The 18,303-nt window shown below is 39.7% G+C and overlaps 3 protein-coding genes across 5 annotated transcripts; 1 reads left to right on the top strand and 2 right to left on the bottom strand.

Annotated features, from left to right (window-relative positions):
• Positions 1–2,377: 2,377 nt before the first annotated feature.
• On the bottom strand, positions 2,378–6,375 carry LOC308125233 (B-cell receptor CD22-like). 3 transcript variants are annotated; one of them, XM_080488852.1, is made up of 9 exons: positions 6,181–6,330; positions 5,965–6,111; positions 5,773–5,844; positions 5,416–5,673; positions 4,864–5,112; positions 4,656–4,743; positions 3,763–3,817; positions 3,515–3,642; positions 2,378–3,432 (listed from the first exon to the last, which is right to left on the bottom strand). In XM_080488852.1, exons 1-9 carry the CDS (start codon positions 6,227–6,229, stop codon positions 3,375–3,377), a joined length of 1,104 nt encoding a protein of 367 aa, XP_080344978.1. In that variant the 5' UTR covers positions 6,230–6,330; the 3' UTR covers positions 2,378–3,374. The 3 variants fall into 3 exon arrangements, 2 of the variants coding, with proteins under 2 accessions (XP_080344978.1, XP_080344977.1); XR_013936364.1 differs by having other exon boundaries at positions 2,378–2,640; positions 5,773–6,111; positions 6,181–6,362; XM_080488851.1 differs by having other exon boundaries at positions 5,773–6,111; positions 6,181–6,375.
• Positions 6,376–8,197: 1,822 nt separating this feature from the next.
• Positions 8,198–9,221, top strand: LOC308124321 (neuropeptide B-like; the record flags this gene model as incomplete). Its single annotated transcript, XM_080487240.1, has 2 exons — positions 8,198–8,446; positions 9,093–9,221. 2 exons carry the CDS (start codon positions 8,198–8,200, stop codon positions 9,219–9,221), a joined length of 378 nt encoding a protein of 125 aa, XP_080343366.1.
• A 506-nt stretch (positions 9,222–9,727) lies between these two features.
• Positions 9,728–17,757, bottom strand: LOC308124320 (guanine nucleotide-binding protein G(o) subunit alpha-like; the record flags this gene model as incomplete). Its single annotated transcript, XM_080487239.1, has 10 exons — positions 9,728–9,918; positions 10,512–10,599; positions 11,903–11,974; positions 12,048–12,177; positions 14,392–14,520; positions 16,350–16,510; positions 17,038–17,130; positions 17,214–17,305; positions 17,378–17,513; positions 17,719–17,757. 10 exons carry the CDS (start codon positions 17,755–17,757, stop codon positions 9,728–9,730), a joined length of 1,131 nt encoding a protein of 376 aa, XP_080343365.1.
• Positions 17,758–18,303: the final 546 nt, after the last annotated feature.

Genomic DNA, 18,303 nt, shown 5'->3' with positions numbered 1-18,303 from the left:
CAGACAATAAACACAGATGGATTCTTTTTGTAGACTCTAATGCAGAAGTGTGACGCCATACGTGTGAGATATAACAGTGCTGTAGTTGTAAAAGAGCTTTCCATCATGCACTAATGATAAGCACCACTTGTGTTACTGTTGGCTGATGTTCATGCACTAAAGGACAATGATAATGCATAATTTGTGAGAGGACACGGCCTGAGTATATTTAAAGTCTCTTTGCTTGAAAATCTATTCAATCTGATCATTTCTTCTTTTTTTTTTAAGTAAGACTCTGGAGTGTCCACTCTTTTATTGTCCATAACAGGCATCTGCTTTAAGGATGCAGAATGTGAATTGGGTTCAGTTCTTTATGATTAGCCTTGAGCACAGTTATTGACTTCTAATGCTGGACTGCTTCATATGCTTCAAATCCATCCTATTCATAGTTGACCTGAAACTCCACATACTATCAGTGTGCTGCTGCAGGGTGTAGAGCCTCCCACAGGGTAGACTGGTTAACTGGTGTGTTTTAATGATAGTTTATCATAAATATCATGCTCCAAAGTCTTCAAGTTAATATTTTTACAAAAAGTGGAGATTAAACACTTCCATGTTTTCAGCCTGTAACGTGTTTCTGCCAGCCATCACAACAGACACTGAATGAGGTTCTCATTATTTCTCTTGGCCACAGTCGATCAAGCACAAATCTACAGTCAGTTTCTGTTCAGCAGCCATTTTTAACCAGGTCACAAGTCGTAATTACACAGATACCCTCCTTGAAACACCCAGGATTCGACACACTTGAGGTCGAGGCGAGCTTCATTTGGGGAGATTGTTGGGTTAGTATCTGTACTCTACTTCGGTTTGGAGTATTTCTTTTAATTTCTTGCCTTTGATGTTTGAACAACTACTAAAACAAAGTTTGTGGGAACACCCTAGATACTTGTGTTGGCTCTCATTCTAAAAAGTCATGATACTCACTTTCAACATCAATACATGCGGTTCCTGAGCTGGTTTTTGAGTTTGCGTTCAGGGAGCATGTCTCATTTAAAGAGCTGCCTTCCGGTTTCACCACAACACGGTTTTGAAACGGCAATGCTCAAATCTAGAAGGGCAAAGTGCAGCGATAACGTCTCAATCTCTGCACTTGAAAGTGTCGAGGAGGTTTTAAGCTTCTTTCAAGCCCTGAGAAATGATTGATAATTATTAAGCTCCGCTTGATTTATCAGAACTTATATGGTCCCACATCTTGTACTTTCATCCTGTCTGGGTAAGAAAAAGCACAAAAATAACAACAGATCTGCAACAAATGCACATATTTGGCACATTTTAAATGATAAATGTTTTCTTCAAAAGTGGCACAGCTGTTAGATTTACCAGCCAGAAACAAGAGCATCAGGCCTCATTTTACAGTTCCGTTTTCCACTTCAGCTGAGTAATCTTGAAACCTCTAACTAGGCAATCTTGTAATAGAAAACATCGAGCTTGCGCCTTTTCTCTTCCGCCTGTCGTTTGCACCACTGTGCATAGTGAAGCTTTGATTGTCCTGAATTTAGGTCATGCACGCCACAGACTTGGTGCAGAGGTGATATTAGTACATGATAAGTATATAAAGCCAATCCCAAATGGGGGAAGGAGGGGGCATTGTGGTAAAATAATGTTTCCTTTTTTCCTACAGATAACATTGATCAGGTGTTGCTGCACCTTGTTGAGGAACAATGGCTTTTTATTTTGTCTTTACTTTTGATAAGGTGGCTGCTGTGCTGAAAAATACGTATTTTTCCTTGAAGGTTACAGAGAAAAATGCACATTTGAAGAGCCAGTGTTTAAAGTGAAGACTAAGGTTAAACCATTACAGCTCTGTTGCCGTTAGTTTTCTTTATAAACCACTGTACTCCCCCACAACATTGGCGATCATAAATTACATGTTACACCACACTTTTGCCAGTAACTGATTACTATTATAGAATCAATAATGCCGTTACAATTACTTAAATTCCCTAGGGCTTGTTCTCTTGCGATATATGAAAACATCGGTGGAGCTGCTGCCTTGTTGGTAATGCAGTTGGCAGGTATGTTATCACGATAACTTGGTTACTCTTCATAATAAACCTCCAGTATGATTGTAGTCCTCCTGAAAACAAGTCCAAATGTAAGTAACATCAATGCTATTGTTACTGAAAAATATATATATACATAAGCCAACTTACACGAAAGCTGCCTGAGTTTTTTTTGTTTTGTTTGATTTTTGCTTATTTCTATCTTATCCCAGCTGTTCTCATTGTCAGTGGGTCATCATTTTTTTTCAATTTCAAGAACAGGTGTTATGCTGAATTCTGCATGATGGCCAGAAAATGTCTCCTCCTTGTGGGAGAGTGCAAAGTTAAACACTGGTAGCTGAAAATACTTTATTAATGACCAATGAACTCAAACAGACCAAAATGACATGTCATCTGACTTCCAACTAACTTAGAATTTAATGAGTGAGTCTGTCAGGAAAATCCCTAGTAAAACCTTGATAGACAAAGTCCAGAGAAATCAGAGCAAGAGCAATTGAAAATATTCAAAAAGCATTTCATAATAAAGCTTGAAGAAAAGGAACAAGCCAGATAGAACCTGATCTGTGAACTTGCTCCGGAGTTGTTCTGAAGGCGTTTTCTGTGTAAATAAGTGAGAAGAAGCGATTAAATCTGTGTGCAGGCCCAGGACAGTCGTAAATGGACTCTCTGTTCAGGCAAAGATAAAACAGTCGTAAAATTCTAAATCCTCCCAAAATTCCTCTGGTTCTGCCTTATCAGAGGAAATCCAGGAGAAAGTCTTTGCCGCACAGTGCAGAAGAAAAAAACCCCTTATCTTTAATAAGTAACAAACTCACGTAAATAGATTTTTCTAACAGACTCAATGAATCAGTTAGTTGAGGTGTCAGATAAAGTGTCACAGCAACAGTATCTTCACACATTCTAATTTTAAAAACACCTAAAAGGAAACGTAACTTCTTACTGTTAATCTCATTATCTGAACGCTACTCCACTACTTTGTAAAGTAGTTACTGTAATCAAGAACTAATATTTAGTCCTTTCCCTGACTGTGATATTTAAGGTAAAAACTTCACAGGAAAGGTTCTATGACTTTTTGAAATACATGACAGCGAGCATGATCGTCGCCATGTTTGAAAAATGATTCATTTCGGCATATAGACACACAATCATGACACATTGTGGCTCTAATGTTGTGGATCAGCTGGTATGCATCCGTGGTGAATATAAGAAAAAGTGAATGCTCATATGCAGATCTTCACAAAATTAGAGAGGATCAAGATATGAATTGTTTTTTTTTTAATGAAATTGTCTAAATGAAATATGGATGAATGACAACATAGAACAGCAGGATTTTTATCTGCCCACTGAGTTGTACGTCATGTCTTCATGATGAAAGTCGGCTTGCTGCTCCCTAGAGGTGATAAGACACTAAGTGAGCTGCCTGCAAAAATAATAAGTATTAAAATGTTGCACATCACTTCAAAACATCTCACATGTTGGCTCTTCTTTTGTTGGGAAAGACAACAGTTGTATAGCAAACTTCGTCTGCCCCCCACTCAGGTAGATGTCCGTCTTGCAGTTGGATGGTTTCACTCGTGAGCCAGTTGACATAGTCGCTATTCTGAATACCGTCGTAAAGAAATGACACAACGAGCACTGAAGTCCACCTTTAAATTTTTGATTTCGATAAACATTTTAACAGACACGCATGTGGTTATTATTATGCACACAACAGACTTACCGGCGCGTCCTCATCGCAGTCTGTGTTTGTTGGCCTCATTCTCTTTTTGCAAATTCTGAAACACAGAACCAGAGTTACCTCAGGATCACTGCTGTTCAGCTGCAACACATGAGACAAAATCACCAAACACACCAACAAACAATCAACAGACTCAAAGAGCTTAACGCTGGCCTGCCCAAAGCAATATATTGGTGAATACAAATCTAACCTAAAAGAATAGCAAATGACTAAGTAATCAGTTCATTAATGTTTATATATCTACTGTATTTAAATGCACACCGTATGGATTAAGCATAGATTTGTACTTCCATGCTGTGGATGGAAATGTCCCCTACAAGAGGATTACCTTCTTAATTGGACCTCATTTACATGGAGGTGCTTTTACATGTCAATACTTCCTGTCACACTCCAGCGAATTAACACAGTTGGAATTGTCCGTCTATTTTCTCCAATTGTGCTGTTTGTAGTGAACTGTACACACAAAATTGGGAAGTTATGAATTAAATGCTGCGATGCAAGAGTGATTTTTGCAGTTGCATGCACTTTTCGAAGGAACTCTAAAGAAAGCCTGTGTGTGTGGACCCAAGCTCAATGAAATCCTACTTTCTTTTCCCGTAGACCAACACAGACTCGACCCTCTTGGGATAAACCCTCCGAACCTTTACCCCGAATGTTTGTAAATGTTTCCCGCAGGGAGAATATCGCCCGCTTGAGATTGGGGGTCTTGTTAAGTATAAATTGACTGTGTGTGTGAATGTGGGATTGTCTCTGCGCTGTGATGCCGTGATGGACTGGTGACCTGTCCAAGATGTATCCTACCTTGCCCCACAGTCAGACAGAATCATAGTTTGATCCATCTAACCTGGATAAATTAGTATCTGAGACGGGCTTACCTAATCACCAGAATAATAGTGATCACAATCAGAAATGCACCAACAGTAGCGACAACAAGTGCATCTCTGGAAAATGTTTCATGATAATCTGTAAAACAAAGAGCGTTTCTGTGGTGAGCTTGGGCAACACAACCATGTCCAACTTCGGAAAGTGAGATCCATAAATAATTGTATATCCCTCATTGTATGAATAAAAACCACCACTCACTTCCCGTGTTAAGTACAACAGTAGAGGAGTTCTGACTTCCATATTTGTTGGCGGCACTGCAAAAATACTCTCCACCGTCAGCAGGGGAGAACATCAGCTGATGTCCAACAGACGGGATCTCTTCACCCCCCGTTTTAAACCAGGTGTAATTCTCCACTGGGGGGTTTGCATTGGTGCTGCAGATCAGGGTGAAGTTGCCCCCTGCGCCTGCTGGAGGTCTGACTATCAATGATGTATTCTTGGGACCATCTGAAAATGTCAATATGCTTTGTTACAGAAATAATGTGAAGCCCAGGAGGAAGACTGTAAATCTGGAACGGCTTCATATCAATCTACATTTTAAGCATCTATCTCCAACTTTGAATGTTGGCTTATACTGTCAGCTGGCTGCTTTTCCTTTTAAATGAATGAAGCTGCAAGTCAATGTTCTTTATATGCATAATATGTTGTGTCGACAACAAGACACAATGAGACAAGATATCTTTTCATCACACAAATACATGTTAACTATTTTTTTATCTAATATTTGTCAATATCTAGTGTGCTCCTTACATTCAACATCAATGTGCACAGCTCCTGATATTGTTCCTGGGTATGTTTTTAGGGAACATGCGTAGTTTCCAGAGACAGTGGGAGACATATTTCTCAAATAAAGGAATGGCCCTTCATAGATAGATTGGCCATTTTTAAACCATGTGAAGGCAGAAGAAGCGTTTATGTCATCACAGCTATTCACGCAGGTCAGATTCACTGAGTCGCCTTCCTTTATCACTTCACTTCGACTGGATTTTGTCATGGAAATAGTCAAATCTAAAACAGAAAGAGCAATAATGCATAATGAAAGAGTATAAAATCAAACATTGGGAGTAAAAAACATGATTGGAAGAGATAAAAAAAAAATGTACGTACCAGCAACATTTAAACTTGGGGCAACACCAACAGGAAGTCTTTTTGCTTTGTTGAACATCACCATGTATTTTCCTGCATGATTGTGCCCCACTTGATGTATTTTTAAAGAACAATTGTGCAGTTTGTCTCCAATGTACTGGAATCCCCTATTGACTTTTCTTGATTTACCCCAAGAGATTACTTGCCACTTACCAGGAGATTTTACATGACCCCACAAAATACGTTGAACTATTTGGTTGTCAGGACTGTAAAACAAACATGGAATAGAAACGGTGGAGCCTTTCACTGCACAGACCAGCTGGTGCTGATATTCCACTTTCCAGTTGCTGCTGATAACACCTGAAAGAAACAAATACATCCATGTCCTCTTGTAAGACTGTATAACGTATTAAAACATTGAACATTTACCTGACAGAAACAGCAGCATCAGGGTCCAGGTCTGGAGTTTAACCCTCATCTTGAAAATGTTGACAGTTTAATCAGGTCATCAAGTTTGCTTTGAAATGCTCGCGAGATGCTCTGTGAGCACTTTACAACCAGCATCGTGTGTGAAAAGACACGGTCTTTACACCACCCTGCTCTTTGATAGCACAGGTTTCCTGCAAAATAAAAAAAAAAAAAAAAAAAAAAAAAGGAAACGCTCAGTGTCTGCCCCTGAAATGAGGTCACCTAGCCCACGTATTTTGCACTTTGTGGCTCTCCTCATATGAATGCGAGATGAAATTCTTTCACATATACACCCATTACAGTCTGAAGCCACTTTGTTGTGGTTGAGGGGAGTTAAAGCAGAGGCGGCACACAAAGACTGCTTGCTTGACATGATTGAGACAATGTAAAGATTAGGGGGGGGGGATTATGATAACAAATAAAGAGGTTAGATTTATTTTTTTAAAGGCTCCTTATGAGAACTGAATAGACGGTGAGTGCAATAATGCTAAATTAAAAGGATTAAATCGGCTTTGGCTATGACAGATGCAGATTATATACAGTATAGACACTTTCCCGATCCAACCAGCACCACACGTGATTGTACGTTCTTCTTCCTGTATCTGGCAAAATAAACTATTTAGCGTGTATTTCATTTTATTTTCCTGACTGAACATCCTTTGCTTTAAATTCTAAAAGTTGTCTAAGTGCATGCAAAGAAAATCATGTAAATTGTTTTTAAGTCCTAAAACTTTTAAAGCATTTGATAAATATTTGAAATTTTCTTCAGCCTTATAGCTGACTCGCCCTTATTTCTTCTAAAGTGTGGCTTGTAAAATGTCCCATGGAAATACGAATATGTTAGACTTTCAAGCTCTATGGCTTCAAAATTAACCGCATCCGATCTTTGAAGTTCACACACTGTTAAAAAAGCAGTCAAAAATCCAGATATGTGCATTATGTCATAAAAATGATTACAGCCACTTCAAACCGACATTTTAAATGCATATTGTTCATGCTGCTACACAAACAAATGTTTTTATTTAGTGTGGACCTGATCCTCTACTACAATTTCACAATCGACCTAATTGTAACATTAATAATAGAAGAAACAAAAATTCTTAAATCTTGTGAATGTTCAAACTGCCCAAAGAGGATGACCAATGATTTTTTTTAAAAAATCCAACAGCCCTCTTTTCAGGGCCTTAGAGGGACAGTGAACATGTTATGAAGTTCTTTTTCTACACCTTGATCCCACATATATCCAAAATAAACATTTCATGTTCAGGACGAATGTTGAGGAAAGCAATAATTGAGTAGCATTTAAACTTGAAGTATGTAAATCTTTGAACACATTGGATAAGTCTTGTATATAGCCTGATAATCATCAGCACTAAAATGCTTACAATTTCAATGTGGTAACTTCTCAGTCATACAAAGGAAAATGTTTTGCGTCACAACAGATATTATATTTAAAAAGGACTATTTTACACTTTTTTATCTATTTAAGATGTCCAACAATAACAAACGCTCTCTTTCAAATAAAAAGGACATAACATGAAGGGAATAAGTGCAATAATTGTAGCTGCAATGTCTGTAGATCATGAAGCAATTAGAGATGTAGAAAAAACAACCAGATTTAAAACAAAAATAAAGAAAATGTGTTATGTTTTTATCTTTTTTTACCTAAAGTTTAATCTAATCATGATCCGGTGGGAACTCAAGAGTTTATTCAAACCCGATCAATTGTTTTCACTTTACTTAAAGTTGACTTGGATTGTTGGAGCTCAGCGTCAGGAAAAGGTTGCAGGCTCAGGCTCACACTGACGCACAGCGTCTCACTGACCGTCTCTGCGGGAAAGTTTGTATTGACGACATTGACGAAACAGGGAGGCTGCAGCCGGAGCCGCTATAAGAGGAGTGTGGATGGAGGGATTCAGGCAGTGAGCCAGGACCCTTCACCACAGCAGAGCCGCGCAGAACCGAGCCCCCAGCCGACATGGAGATACCCTCTAAACTCACATTGCCCCTCGTGGTGATCTCCGTGCTGGTCGCATGCAGTCCGACGGAGGCGTGGTACAAGCAGGTGGCCAGTCCGAGCTACTACTCGGTGGGCAGAGCGTCCGGGCTGCTGTCCGGGATCCGGAGGTCACCCTATGCGAGGAGAGAGGAGACAGACAGCGGAGAGACGTCCAGCAACAGCGTGTTTTCTGATCTCACCTCACACAATTCCATCTTGAAGACGATGGTAAGCCGTCTCTGGGAGTTCGGTGAGCGTTGCGTCTTTACGCACGGGCGCGCGCGAACATCCACCGCGTGGATTTACCAAACAAGAACTTTTGATTTTCTCTGTGTTTGACGCGGTAAATGAGAAAATAAGTACACCATAGATTCTAAAATTGACCGAGTTGATAAGTTGGGGTACTGAGTTTCTTGGTGCGCTTTCAGGTTCGTCTTCCATTCCACTCTTTTCATCACAGTGCTAGATTATTTATGGCTTTAGCTTCAGGATGGATTTATAGATGGAATGATGTGGATCATAAAGTGTTAACTTCTACATACGTTTATTTTTTTTTCTATTTTAAGTTGGAAACATTCATATTGTCAAATAATGAAAGTTAAAGTCTACAAAAGCAAGAAACCCCGTTCTACCTATTGCATTACTTTGTCTGGGCATCAAATGTTTTTCTACTTATATGCAGTAGTTGTGATCCGTTAGGAAGTAATGCGTTTTATGAATTCAAGTAATTTAGTCTTCAAATAAAGACTAATAAGAATAAAGGTTTTAAGTGAAAGGTAGACCAGTTCATAAATAAATATTCTGTTCAAATATCTGTTGTACTCGCATATTAAATTCCTACAATTAGCAATGTTTTTTTCCCCTTTTCAAATAGCCTGTCTGTATCAAAGACGTCACACCAGACCTGCAGAGCTGCGAACTTCTTCAGGAAAATAAAGGATCATTTAAGTGCAAAGCGGATGTCTTGATCTCCCTGGAGTCCTCAGCCTGTGCAGCAAACTGAGCAGCTCAGCTCGGTCACAAAGCCAAATCCTTCAAGGAGTGACATTTCACAAAATGTACTTTAACCCTCACACAGGCAATGCACCAGATGGAAGACGCAATTTTTTTCATGTCCCATTTCATCAGACTTATGGTAAACCTGTGATGAAACTATGTAAAAGTAATGTATGATTGTAAATATTTTTTTGTGTCTTCATTAAATTCATATCTTCACTCTGGGACTGACAAAGGTTTTTATTTTTATCACATTATCTAGAACTAAATCTGCACCAGAGATGAAGAAAACCTACTTCATTTTTATGTCGTTTCATATACGATGGTTTTTACTTTCAGGTTTGATCTATGGGGAAAATAGAAAGGGAGGGGGAAGATTATGCCAATCAGCAAGTATTTTATTTAAAATAAAACTGAATTTAAAAGTGCGATAAAATGTTTTAAACAAAATCATTAACAAACAGAAAACGGTAGACAAAAAAAATTAAAATCTTGGTTGTCAGGAGATTTTTCCTACAGCAGCTGGACAGCTGCCAAATTCTCCTTGATAATCTGATCGATGATCATGTGGAAGACCCCCTGCATGCTGGCAGTGTCCGTGGCGGTGGTGAAGTGGTGGTACACGGGCTTGTTGGAGTCGCCTCGACCGGCCGAGAACATGGCAGTGATGTGGAGGGCTGCAGCCGGTACGTCACCATTGGCCCCTCGATGCAAATAAAGTAGGAAAAGGTTGAACTTAGGTGCATCTGCAACGTGTGCAAGGACATATTGTTCTAAACTACAGTGGATCCCCCACCATTCATTAAATATTAAAGCATAGCACTGGTATATATTATCCCTCAATCCCCAAAGCAGAGAAAACACTGGCTTTACCCGTCATTTCCTACTAGTACACCTGAAATATGAACGACTTGGACTTAGTCAATACAGTGACAAACCTGATGGTCCAATACACAAATGATGCAGTGGTTCATTCATCAAGGTAAACTGTTTAAAGAATATATCCAAAGATGCACAGTCTTACTTTCTCCCCCCAATAATCACTGCAGAGTATAATGCTGATACAGCTGCACAAGAAGAGTAAAGACTGTATTCTCTCAAACTGTCAAAGAGCATGGCTGTACATGAAGCTAGATTTAATTATTTTTTTATAAACATTTTCAAATGATCTAAAGGTCCCAAATTCACAAAAACATCTGGATATATACTATTGAATAAGATGCTTTGGTGGTTCTGGTCTCATACAAAAATATTCAGCCATGAAATGAAATATGTGGAGGAAAAAGGTTTTTCATACCTTTATAGTTTGGAAAGTACAATCGCAAGTGTCTTCCCGAACGCAAGATCTTCTTCTGGAAAAGATCCATTTTGTTCATGAACAAAATCTGTAGAAGGAAACCAATCATGGAAAAAGTATATGTAAACATCTTCTTTCGTTCATTTGGTGCTCATGTGAAGATGAGCTGGTAATTTAATCCTGTACAACAGCAGTGTGGCAAGATTGATAAAAGAATCTTCTTCACAAGACCAACATCAAAACCATATTGTACGATGGCGACAGCCAGGATTAAACTGTTTCTAACTCCCACTGTGTCTAAATGCTGAAAGCACCTTTCTAATGACGATATACATCTCAACTCTCAAAGGAAATTGTGCAATTTCAGTGTGCATCTACAAAGAATCACGGCTTTTACATCTCTCCAAGGAAAAACGCCTGTGACAAGCATCATACATGATTGTGGTTCAGCCGATAAATACACTCGCTTTAGAAACCAAAATGTGAAAGTCAAGTTGACCCCTATAGGGCAGAGCCTGGAGCTCAACACCACCAAGATGGGGTTTGATTTCTAGAGAGAGAGCAAGAGCGAGGGCGAGGACCACACTGCACTGACCATTAATAGGGTATGTGTGGAGAGCGGTCAGCTTCGTATTTCTCTGGACCTACAATTTCAAGGACCTCAGTAGGACCACCAACACATCAGCATGTCCAGCACAGACTCCACTTTCTACAGGTGTTGAGAAGGAGAGTCGACTGACTTCATCACCGTGTGGTTTGGTGCCTGTTGAGCTGCAGAGGGAGTCCAGAACTGCACAAAAGATCATCAGCTGCCCTCTACCTTCCTCCCTCGGAGATCGGAACAGTTTTTACCCGTAGGCCATTAGAACTTCTGCACTACAATTAGACAAGTTCAGTTCTAAAAAAAATATTGGCAAAGAAATGAAATAGTTGTAGCATATTTATCAAGTTTTAATTCAAAGATATTCTATCGTGTGTATTTTCCATTTATATGTCAGTTATATATGAACCACACAAATTTTTCTACTCCACTTCTTTAGCTGAATATATTTTCATCGACGACTATTTTTAGCTCATATTATATTATTAACAAACCATTTCGCATCTTTCAGAGGACGAGGATTCATTTTCTTCATGCGTCTTGTATGTTGACAATAAGGGCTGAATTGATTCAAGAGAAAATAGTCCTAAATACCTTGAGTTAGTTACGTGCAAAACCAACATATACATGATTTCAGTCAGTAGAATTGATAAATACTCATTAAGACAGACATCAAAATAATTACATTGCCTGTCAAGTAGTGCCTGAAAAGAAACCAGCTGCTCTCCAGCCCAACTAAGCCGTCAGAGACCCTTTAAGTACAATATGACAAGAACTTCAAGAAACTTACCAGTGAGGTTTTCTCAAAGACTGGGTTGGTACAGATTGACGAAAAAAGCTCAAGACTTTCCTGCAACCGGTTCTAATGAAGGAAAAAGGTGCATTACATGTTCTCTAAGAATATAATGAAACCCAGCTTATGTCTCCCAACATACCACTGAAGGATCTTCCTGCAGCGTCAGATCGTAGCTGCTGAGGGCCACAACAAACAATACAGACTGGATGCAATCAAAGCAGCTCAGCCACTTTCGCCTCTCACTCCGCTGGCCGCCGACGTCAAACAAACTGGCAAGACCAAAACAAAAAGTTCAGGATTAATCAAGAAATTGAAGACAGGAAAACAAAAACGGGTCCATCACAATGTCCAATATACACACTCTCAACATCCTTCACTCACTAAGAGTAACCAATTATTATTATTATTCTAAATAATGAATCTTACTAGGAGACTCAAACAGGCCAGCCACAGTGTCTTCTCTGGCCTTGCAATGTCCAAAAATTACACAGAAACCAATTTTTGCTGCAGGTAGTGTCATTCAAAATGGCCTAATGGAGACATTTTTATTACATGTCTTACTAAATTTAAAGTTTTTTCCAGGTTTTGTAAAATGCACTGTATTAAATATTCATCCATATGCATTTCCTAGCTCAACCCCCCCCCCCCCCCCCCCCAAAAAAAAATCAGAGTCTGGGTTATTTACACACTATTATGGTGTCATTTTACGGCTCCGGCGCTCTCCAACTTGAATATAAATAGCAACACAATGGAAAAACCGTACATCTACTTCAGATATTGTGGAAATCTATTTCAGTGTGCGATATGGGAGGAGGTGAAGCTGCGGGTCTTGGTGACACAGGTAATGAGTTCCCATTTGGGCCGGAGAGTTTCCAGGTGCATGATTGCAGCACTCATGTCAGAGGCAATGAAGCGTTTATCCCCTGGGTCAAGAGTCGGTGCTAACAAGCTGGGAGACAATAAGCGTTAACCACAGCATTTGACAGCAGCAGTTCATATAGTGGAGAAAAGAAAATCGTGGCTCAAGAGGCTTTATGGATTCTGGGGAAAAAAAACAACAACAACCAATTCAACTCACAATGTACAAAAGAGATTAAGGGTTAAACAGCGTGCGGCCCAGGAGACGTGTGGCTTAAATTAAAAGTTGTGGCCGTGAAAAGAAGCAGGCAGTCTGTGCTATAAAAGGTGTGATTGGTCAGGCAGTCACAGGAAATGTTGATTTTCATATTCAAACATTTTCTTTTGCATCGGGAAATTTAGTACCGAGCTAAAAAGTGCAGACGAACATGAGAAATGGTATGAAAGTATTAGTTTAGGCTGAAACGTGAGAGAGTTGGCAGCCCTGATTAAAGACTATTGAAAACAGTACATCACATGGGTCGCAACACTTCGGCACAAATAATTTAAATCATATCAGATATTAACAGAATATGGGCATTTAAATCGACTTATTCGGAGGTTTGATAATATATCCAGGACTTCTTCTATAACCGTTGTTTCACATTGTTGGAGATGTTGCAGTGCTTCCCTCAGCTACAGTATATGCAACATTCATGAAGTCCTGATCTGTGTGGATTTGGTTTCTTATGACGCTCTGTGAATACAGTCCGAGCACAGGGACAGCCGGCAGGGAGCAGCGTGAATGACCAGCGACTCTGAAAACTATGCATCAAAGTGGAAAGGGAAGTGGGATTTCGGTGAGTCACCATCATGGCTTCTCCACATTTTGAGCTAATATTCCTGGAACAGAAAGGAAGAGTGACGCCATCAATATTTCATGTCTGATTCACGCCCGGGAAGCTGCGTCCCGACTTCAGAAGTGTTCGGTTTTCGCTAGAGACTCCTCCAGAGCAGTAGAGCTCGGTCTCAAGAGCCTCAAGATACTGATCTCCAACACAGGAGCATAGTAAAGTTATTTATTCATTCAGTCATTGTTTATTGATGCTGAATTGTGATTCCAAGTTTCATAACCACCTCAGTCAGAATGAATTTCTTGTAAAAGTGTTCCGAGCAGACCATCCATCATGACTTAGATTTAGCGGGTGACATTTTTTAATATAAATTCTGGCTCCAATATTAAAAGACAAAAACAGATCGAGGTCAACATTTGTGCTTAAACTACAAATGGCTTCACGTTAAACTGTGCATATTCAGTTTTAAAATGTACTTTTATGCATTTTGTCTAAGGAATAATTATGAACATTCGATCTTTCCACCTCAGCTCAGCTGTCTAAATGTGTAAGATTAAAAGCTTCACTGCACAATGAAAGTAAAGCAACGTGAGATATTGCTTTAATAACCGTGCATACAGAAGACTTTAATTGTCAAGAAAGATAAAGCAGGATATTAGGATTTCAAAAGAAATCTCAGTGGCCCAGTGTGAAATGTTAAAGGATCCAATTTTATGAATTCTGAATGAAGCATGGTTTTGGCACAGCGGTGCGTTTGAACGGTGAAGCTGTGCTTTGCTTGACGACTCTTACCGAAACATCATCCTGTTAACTTGGAACTGCGTCTCGATGATTCCACAGGTCCTCACGCGGACTCGCAGAACATCCAGCTCAGTGGGAACGTAGTGAGGTCTGATGATTCGACTCATGTTCTCAAAGAAACTAGAGCAAGAAGAAACACGACACCTTGTTAACTTATACATTTCCTGAAGTTGGAGACATAATGAAAAAAAAAATGCTTTTGCACTACTCATTCCTTAAACCGGTATTAAAGTGTTTCAGCTTGTAAATACAACAACAAAATGCTTTGGTCACATATCGTCAATTACGAGTTTTCCTAAATCAATCATTTCTGTAGTCTGTGTGATCAAGAGAATTAATTTAAGTACATTTAATTATGTTCCATGGAACTGCTAAGTTCCAAACAGTAAGATTAACAGAAAATCCACAAGATCATGTTGAACTGAAAAAATAAATATAAATCATTTCAACGCTCAGCACAGTTTTCCACCAGCAGCTTCTGCTGCAGGGCTGAAACACGACTCACACAGTCCAAGGACCGCTCGCTTTCCAAGGTGGTTTTACACAGTCGATCCGTGAAGGTGAAAATGTTTGCAGAGTCAGCTATTACAAAGTGTGACATGCCCCGAGGCCAGTTCAGGCTTTGGATACTGTGTCGGTTTGACTAAATCCTGGTGAAGCTTGTGAGCAAAATATGTTGGAAACGTTTCAAGAGGCAATTGTAAGAAGAAAAAAAAAAGAAAAGAAAGAAATAAAGTCTGGAATAAAAAAAAAATTATTCCAAATAAACATCCTGGTGATGAATTGAATGCGTTCGTAAAAATGTATTTTACCTATAAATATTTCCACCGAGCAACATTCAGCATTCACATCATGCCAAAGTTCATGCCCCCCCCAAAAAAAAAAGAAGTAATTTTACACATTCGGGAGCCTTCAGGTTCTGAAGTGTGTCACGACACAGAACAATCCCACATTACATCGATGCGGAGTGAGAACACTGAAAGAGAGCTGGACAGGTTTCACATCGTCCTCCTGCACCAAAGTTCATGGAGTTCCAGTAATGAAGCTGTCACGTCTCCATCCGTCCAAGTCTGGGCTCCTCCAGGAAATTTTACCTTAATAGACTTCCTTCGTTTTACATTGAAGATAAGAACATATATTCAGCTTGATTATTCCAACATAGAAAACCTAACTAACTAACTCATGTTGTACAATACTACTAACAGGTTGAAATGTTAAAATCGAAATATTATTAAAGAATCTACTTTGATGGGGCCCGTGTTATATTACTGCTGCTATTGATTGGTGTCCAGTCTGTGAGTAATGCAGCATGTATGAATGTGTTGTAATTGTGTGTAGAGCTCAGCGAAAATAATTTAAACTTCAGTTGCCTGAATCTGGAGGACAAAGCATTATTCCCCACTTAACACAGCTGCCACTTCTGCCTCAGCAACATACACTTCAGCCGATGACGAAATACAAATTATCTGAGAGGAGTTGTTGGGATTTCATGATATTTAACTGGCTATTGTCTATTCAATGAACTTTTGAAAGGCTGAAGGACAGCAATTGGTGAAACACGCTCTGTCCACAGGTAAACTAAAAGTCCACATATGTATTTTGTTACCCGTTCACAGAGAAGTGTGCCAATTCAAAGCTGCTGCTGCTGCTATACGGGAAATGGCAGTTTGGTTTCTCAGCAGACAAGAAGACTCCACCATGTTTGTGTTGTGAGCTTCACCTGAACTGCAAAATATTGACAAAACATTTATTTTTTCCATTAATGTGGTCCCAATTAAGACTCCCACTCCACAAATGTCATGGAAATCACTTCCTGAGGACGAGTTATTCTCAGCGCTCCATATTGACACAATGCGACGGCACGCTGCTTACCGAGCAATTTCCGATGACATTTCCAGTCATAATTGGGGTTGTAGGACGTAAACTGCTTGGGAGGTTAATCTACTCACTAGAGAGCAGAGTCGTTCAGATCAAACTCGTAACCCCGGGCTGCGGCTGCTCGCACCCCTTTGTCAGCCCACAGTGCGCCGAAGGCGTGAGCCACAAAGGGAAGCAGCTCCTGGTCTTCCCCCACACACTGGCCGCAGGACAGGATGGAGCTGGCGTGAAACTAAACGGGAAGACATTTTTTTTTTTTCAAAAGCACTTTATGCATATTTGTAGAACCTCTGGATGAAAATAAAGTTCTATTCATCCGCGTTTGCTCTATAATGGAAAGTCAGATGGGAGAAGCTTGTAGCCTCTGTGACCCTGAACCGATGAAGCATTTTTAAAGACTGCGCATACAACTTGATCAGCTCTCAAAAGATCGATCATGTCTGTAATGAAGATGTGATCCAATCCCAATACGGCCGAGCTCAGTGGTTCCCAAAGCTCAGGAGAGTTTGAATGTAAAAATCAGTACCAGGTAGAAACAGTTTGGAAACTAGTGGTGTCACTTATCAAATGTAAATACGTTCTCCATTATTCTTTTAATTGGAGTCTGCATGTTCTTCCTGTACCTGCGTGACGTTTGTCCGAGGAGCCTGCTCTTTACATTTGTGTTTAAAGTACAAACTGAGGCCAGTCTGCCATTTACTGATGAATCCTGACATCTAGTGTGATCCAGAGGTATTGCAATAAAAAGGTAGATCTTACCTTATTTTTCATGTTGGCTAGGTTGATCCTGAGCTTCCCCATACCTCGTAGAACAGTCTTCATAGAAGTTAAAATGTTATCTAGAACTGCAGGCTGTGAACCAAAAACAAAACTAAAAAAAAGTCTACATTTACTGCTTGAATACCAGAGGGGAGAGAAATTAATAGTCACACCACCTTGAAACTAATGAGCTCCTGTTTGGAGAAGCCATGACTGTGGATTATCTTAATCTGCTTGATCAATGTGCTCTTTCCGCTCTCTGCAACACCTGAAGCACAAACCAGCAGAGTTTCAGAGGACGAGTCACTCGGTGAAATGAGGCTCGATGGTGGAAACTTACCAAGCATGAGGATTTTGATCACATTCTGCTCAGCCCTGGCCTGTTCACTGAGGTCTTGCTCTATTTTGATGTTCTGCAGTTTGGCCTTTTTGCTCTCCTCGGTGACATCCTTACGAAGGCACATTCCCATGCAGACCTGAGAGGAGCGAATTTCAGTCTGAACGATTAAACTGATAAGAGCAAAACTTTGCTTTGCATCAATAACTTGTTCCTTTATGAGAAGGAAAATCAAGGGACTGCGATTCTAAGGATGTGCGCCGAATAAATGTTTTTAGATCCCACAATTCAGTTCTAAAAGCAAAAACGTACAATTGGAGCCAAACAATAAAATGTAATTCTACCTGCAGTGAGGCTGGCAGCGCCCTGAAACAACAGAACATGGCTGTAGCGGAGCTTAATCCCAGCTGAAACTGAGAACCACACGATGAAACTCTCCTTTTTGGGTGTTTTTTTTTTGTTTTGTTTTGGGGTTTTTTTTGCTCTTTTTTGTTTTGTTTTAACTGGCTGAAGTGCCAATTTTCTTAATGAGGGGCACGTGTGTCTGAAAATTAACGCTGCTGATACGTCACCCAGCACGTGAGAGACGCACGAATGGAACGTTGACGTGAACGTGATAGAAAAGGACACGCGCTCATTAATTATCCCGCATAAGTAAATACAAAACACACAAAATGTAGATTTAACATGAATATCGATGATTATCGATAAATTACTTAAAATATTATGTAGAGTATTAATAGGTTAAATTGCCAAAAGTTTAAACTTTCAAAATAGAGGCGCAGTTGACTCCTGAGTCATGAAATCTTGATCGTTTAGATTCCCTTCTGATAATACCATAGGACTTCATAACATCATAACTGATGCATTTAAATATATTTTCTATAAACGTCTTGCCATTTCAGGTCGCTATATGGATGCAGCTTCCA

Source organism: Lipophrys pholis (assembly GCF_963383615.2).
Source record: "Lipophrys pholis genome assembly, chromosome: 19".
NCBI classification, from domain to species: Eukaryota; Metazoa; Chordata; class Actinopteri; order Blenniiformes; family Blenniidae; genus Lipophrys; species Lipophrys pholis.
This window is presented reverse-complemented; position numbering and strand designations above follow the sequence as displayed.

Bases quoted from the DNA above. Each gene is read 5' to 3' on its own strand.
- LOC308125233 (XM_080488851.1), bottom strand. From the start codon at position 6,229: ATGAGGGTTAAACTCCAGACCTGGACCCTGATGCTGCTGTTTCTGTCA. The intron at 3,818-4,655 runs GTAAGCCCGTCT...TCTGTGTTTCAG, and splicing joins ACTATTATTCTGGTGATTAG to AATTTGCAAAAAGAGAATGA. The intron at 3,433-3,514 runs GTGAGATGTTTT...TATCACCTCTAG, and splicing joins AACAAAAGAAGAGCCAACAT to GGAGCAGCAAGCCGACTTTC.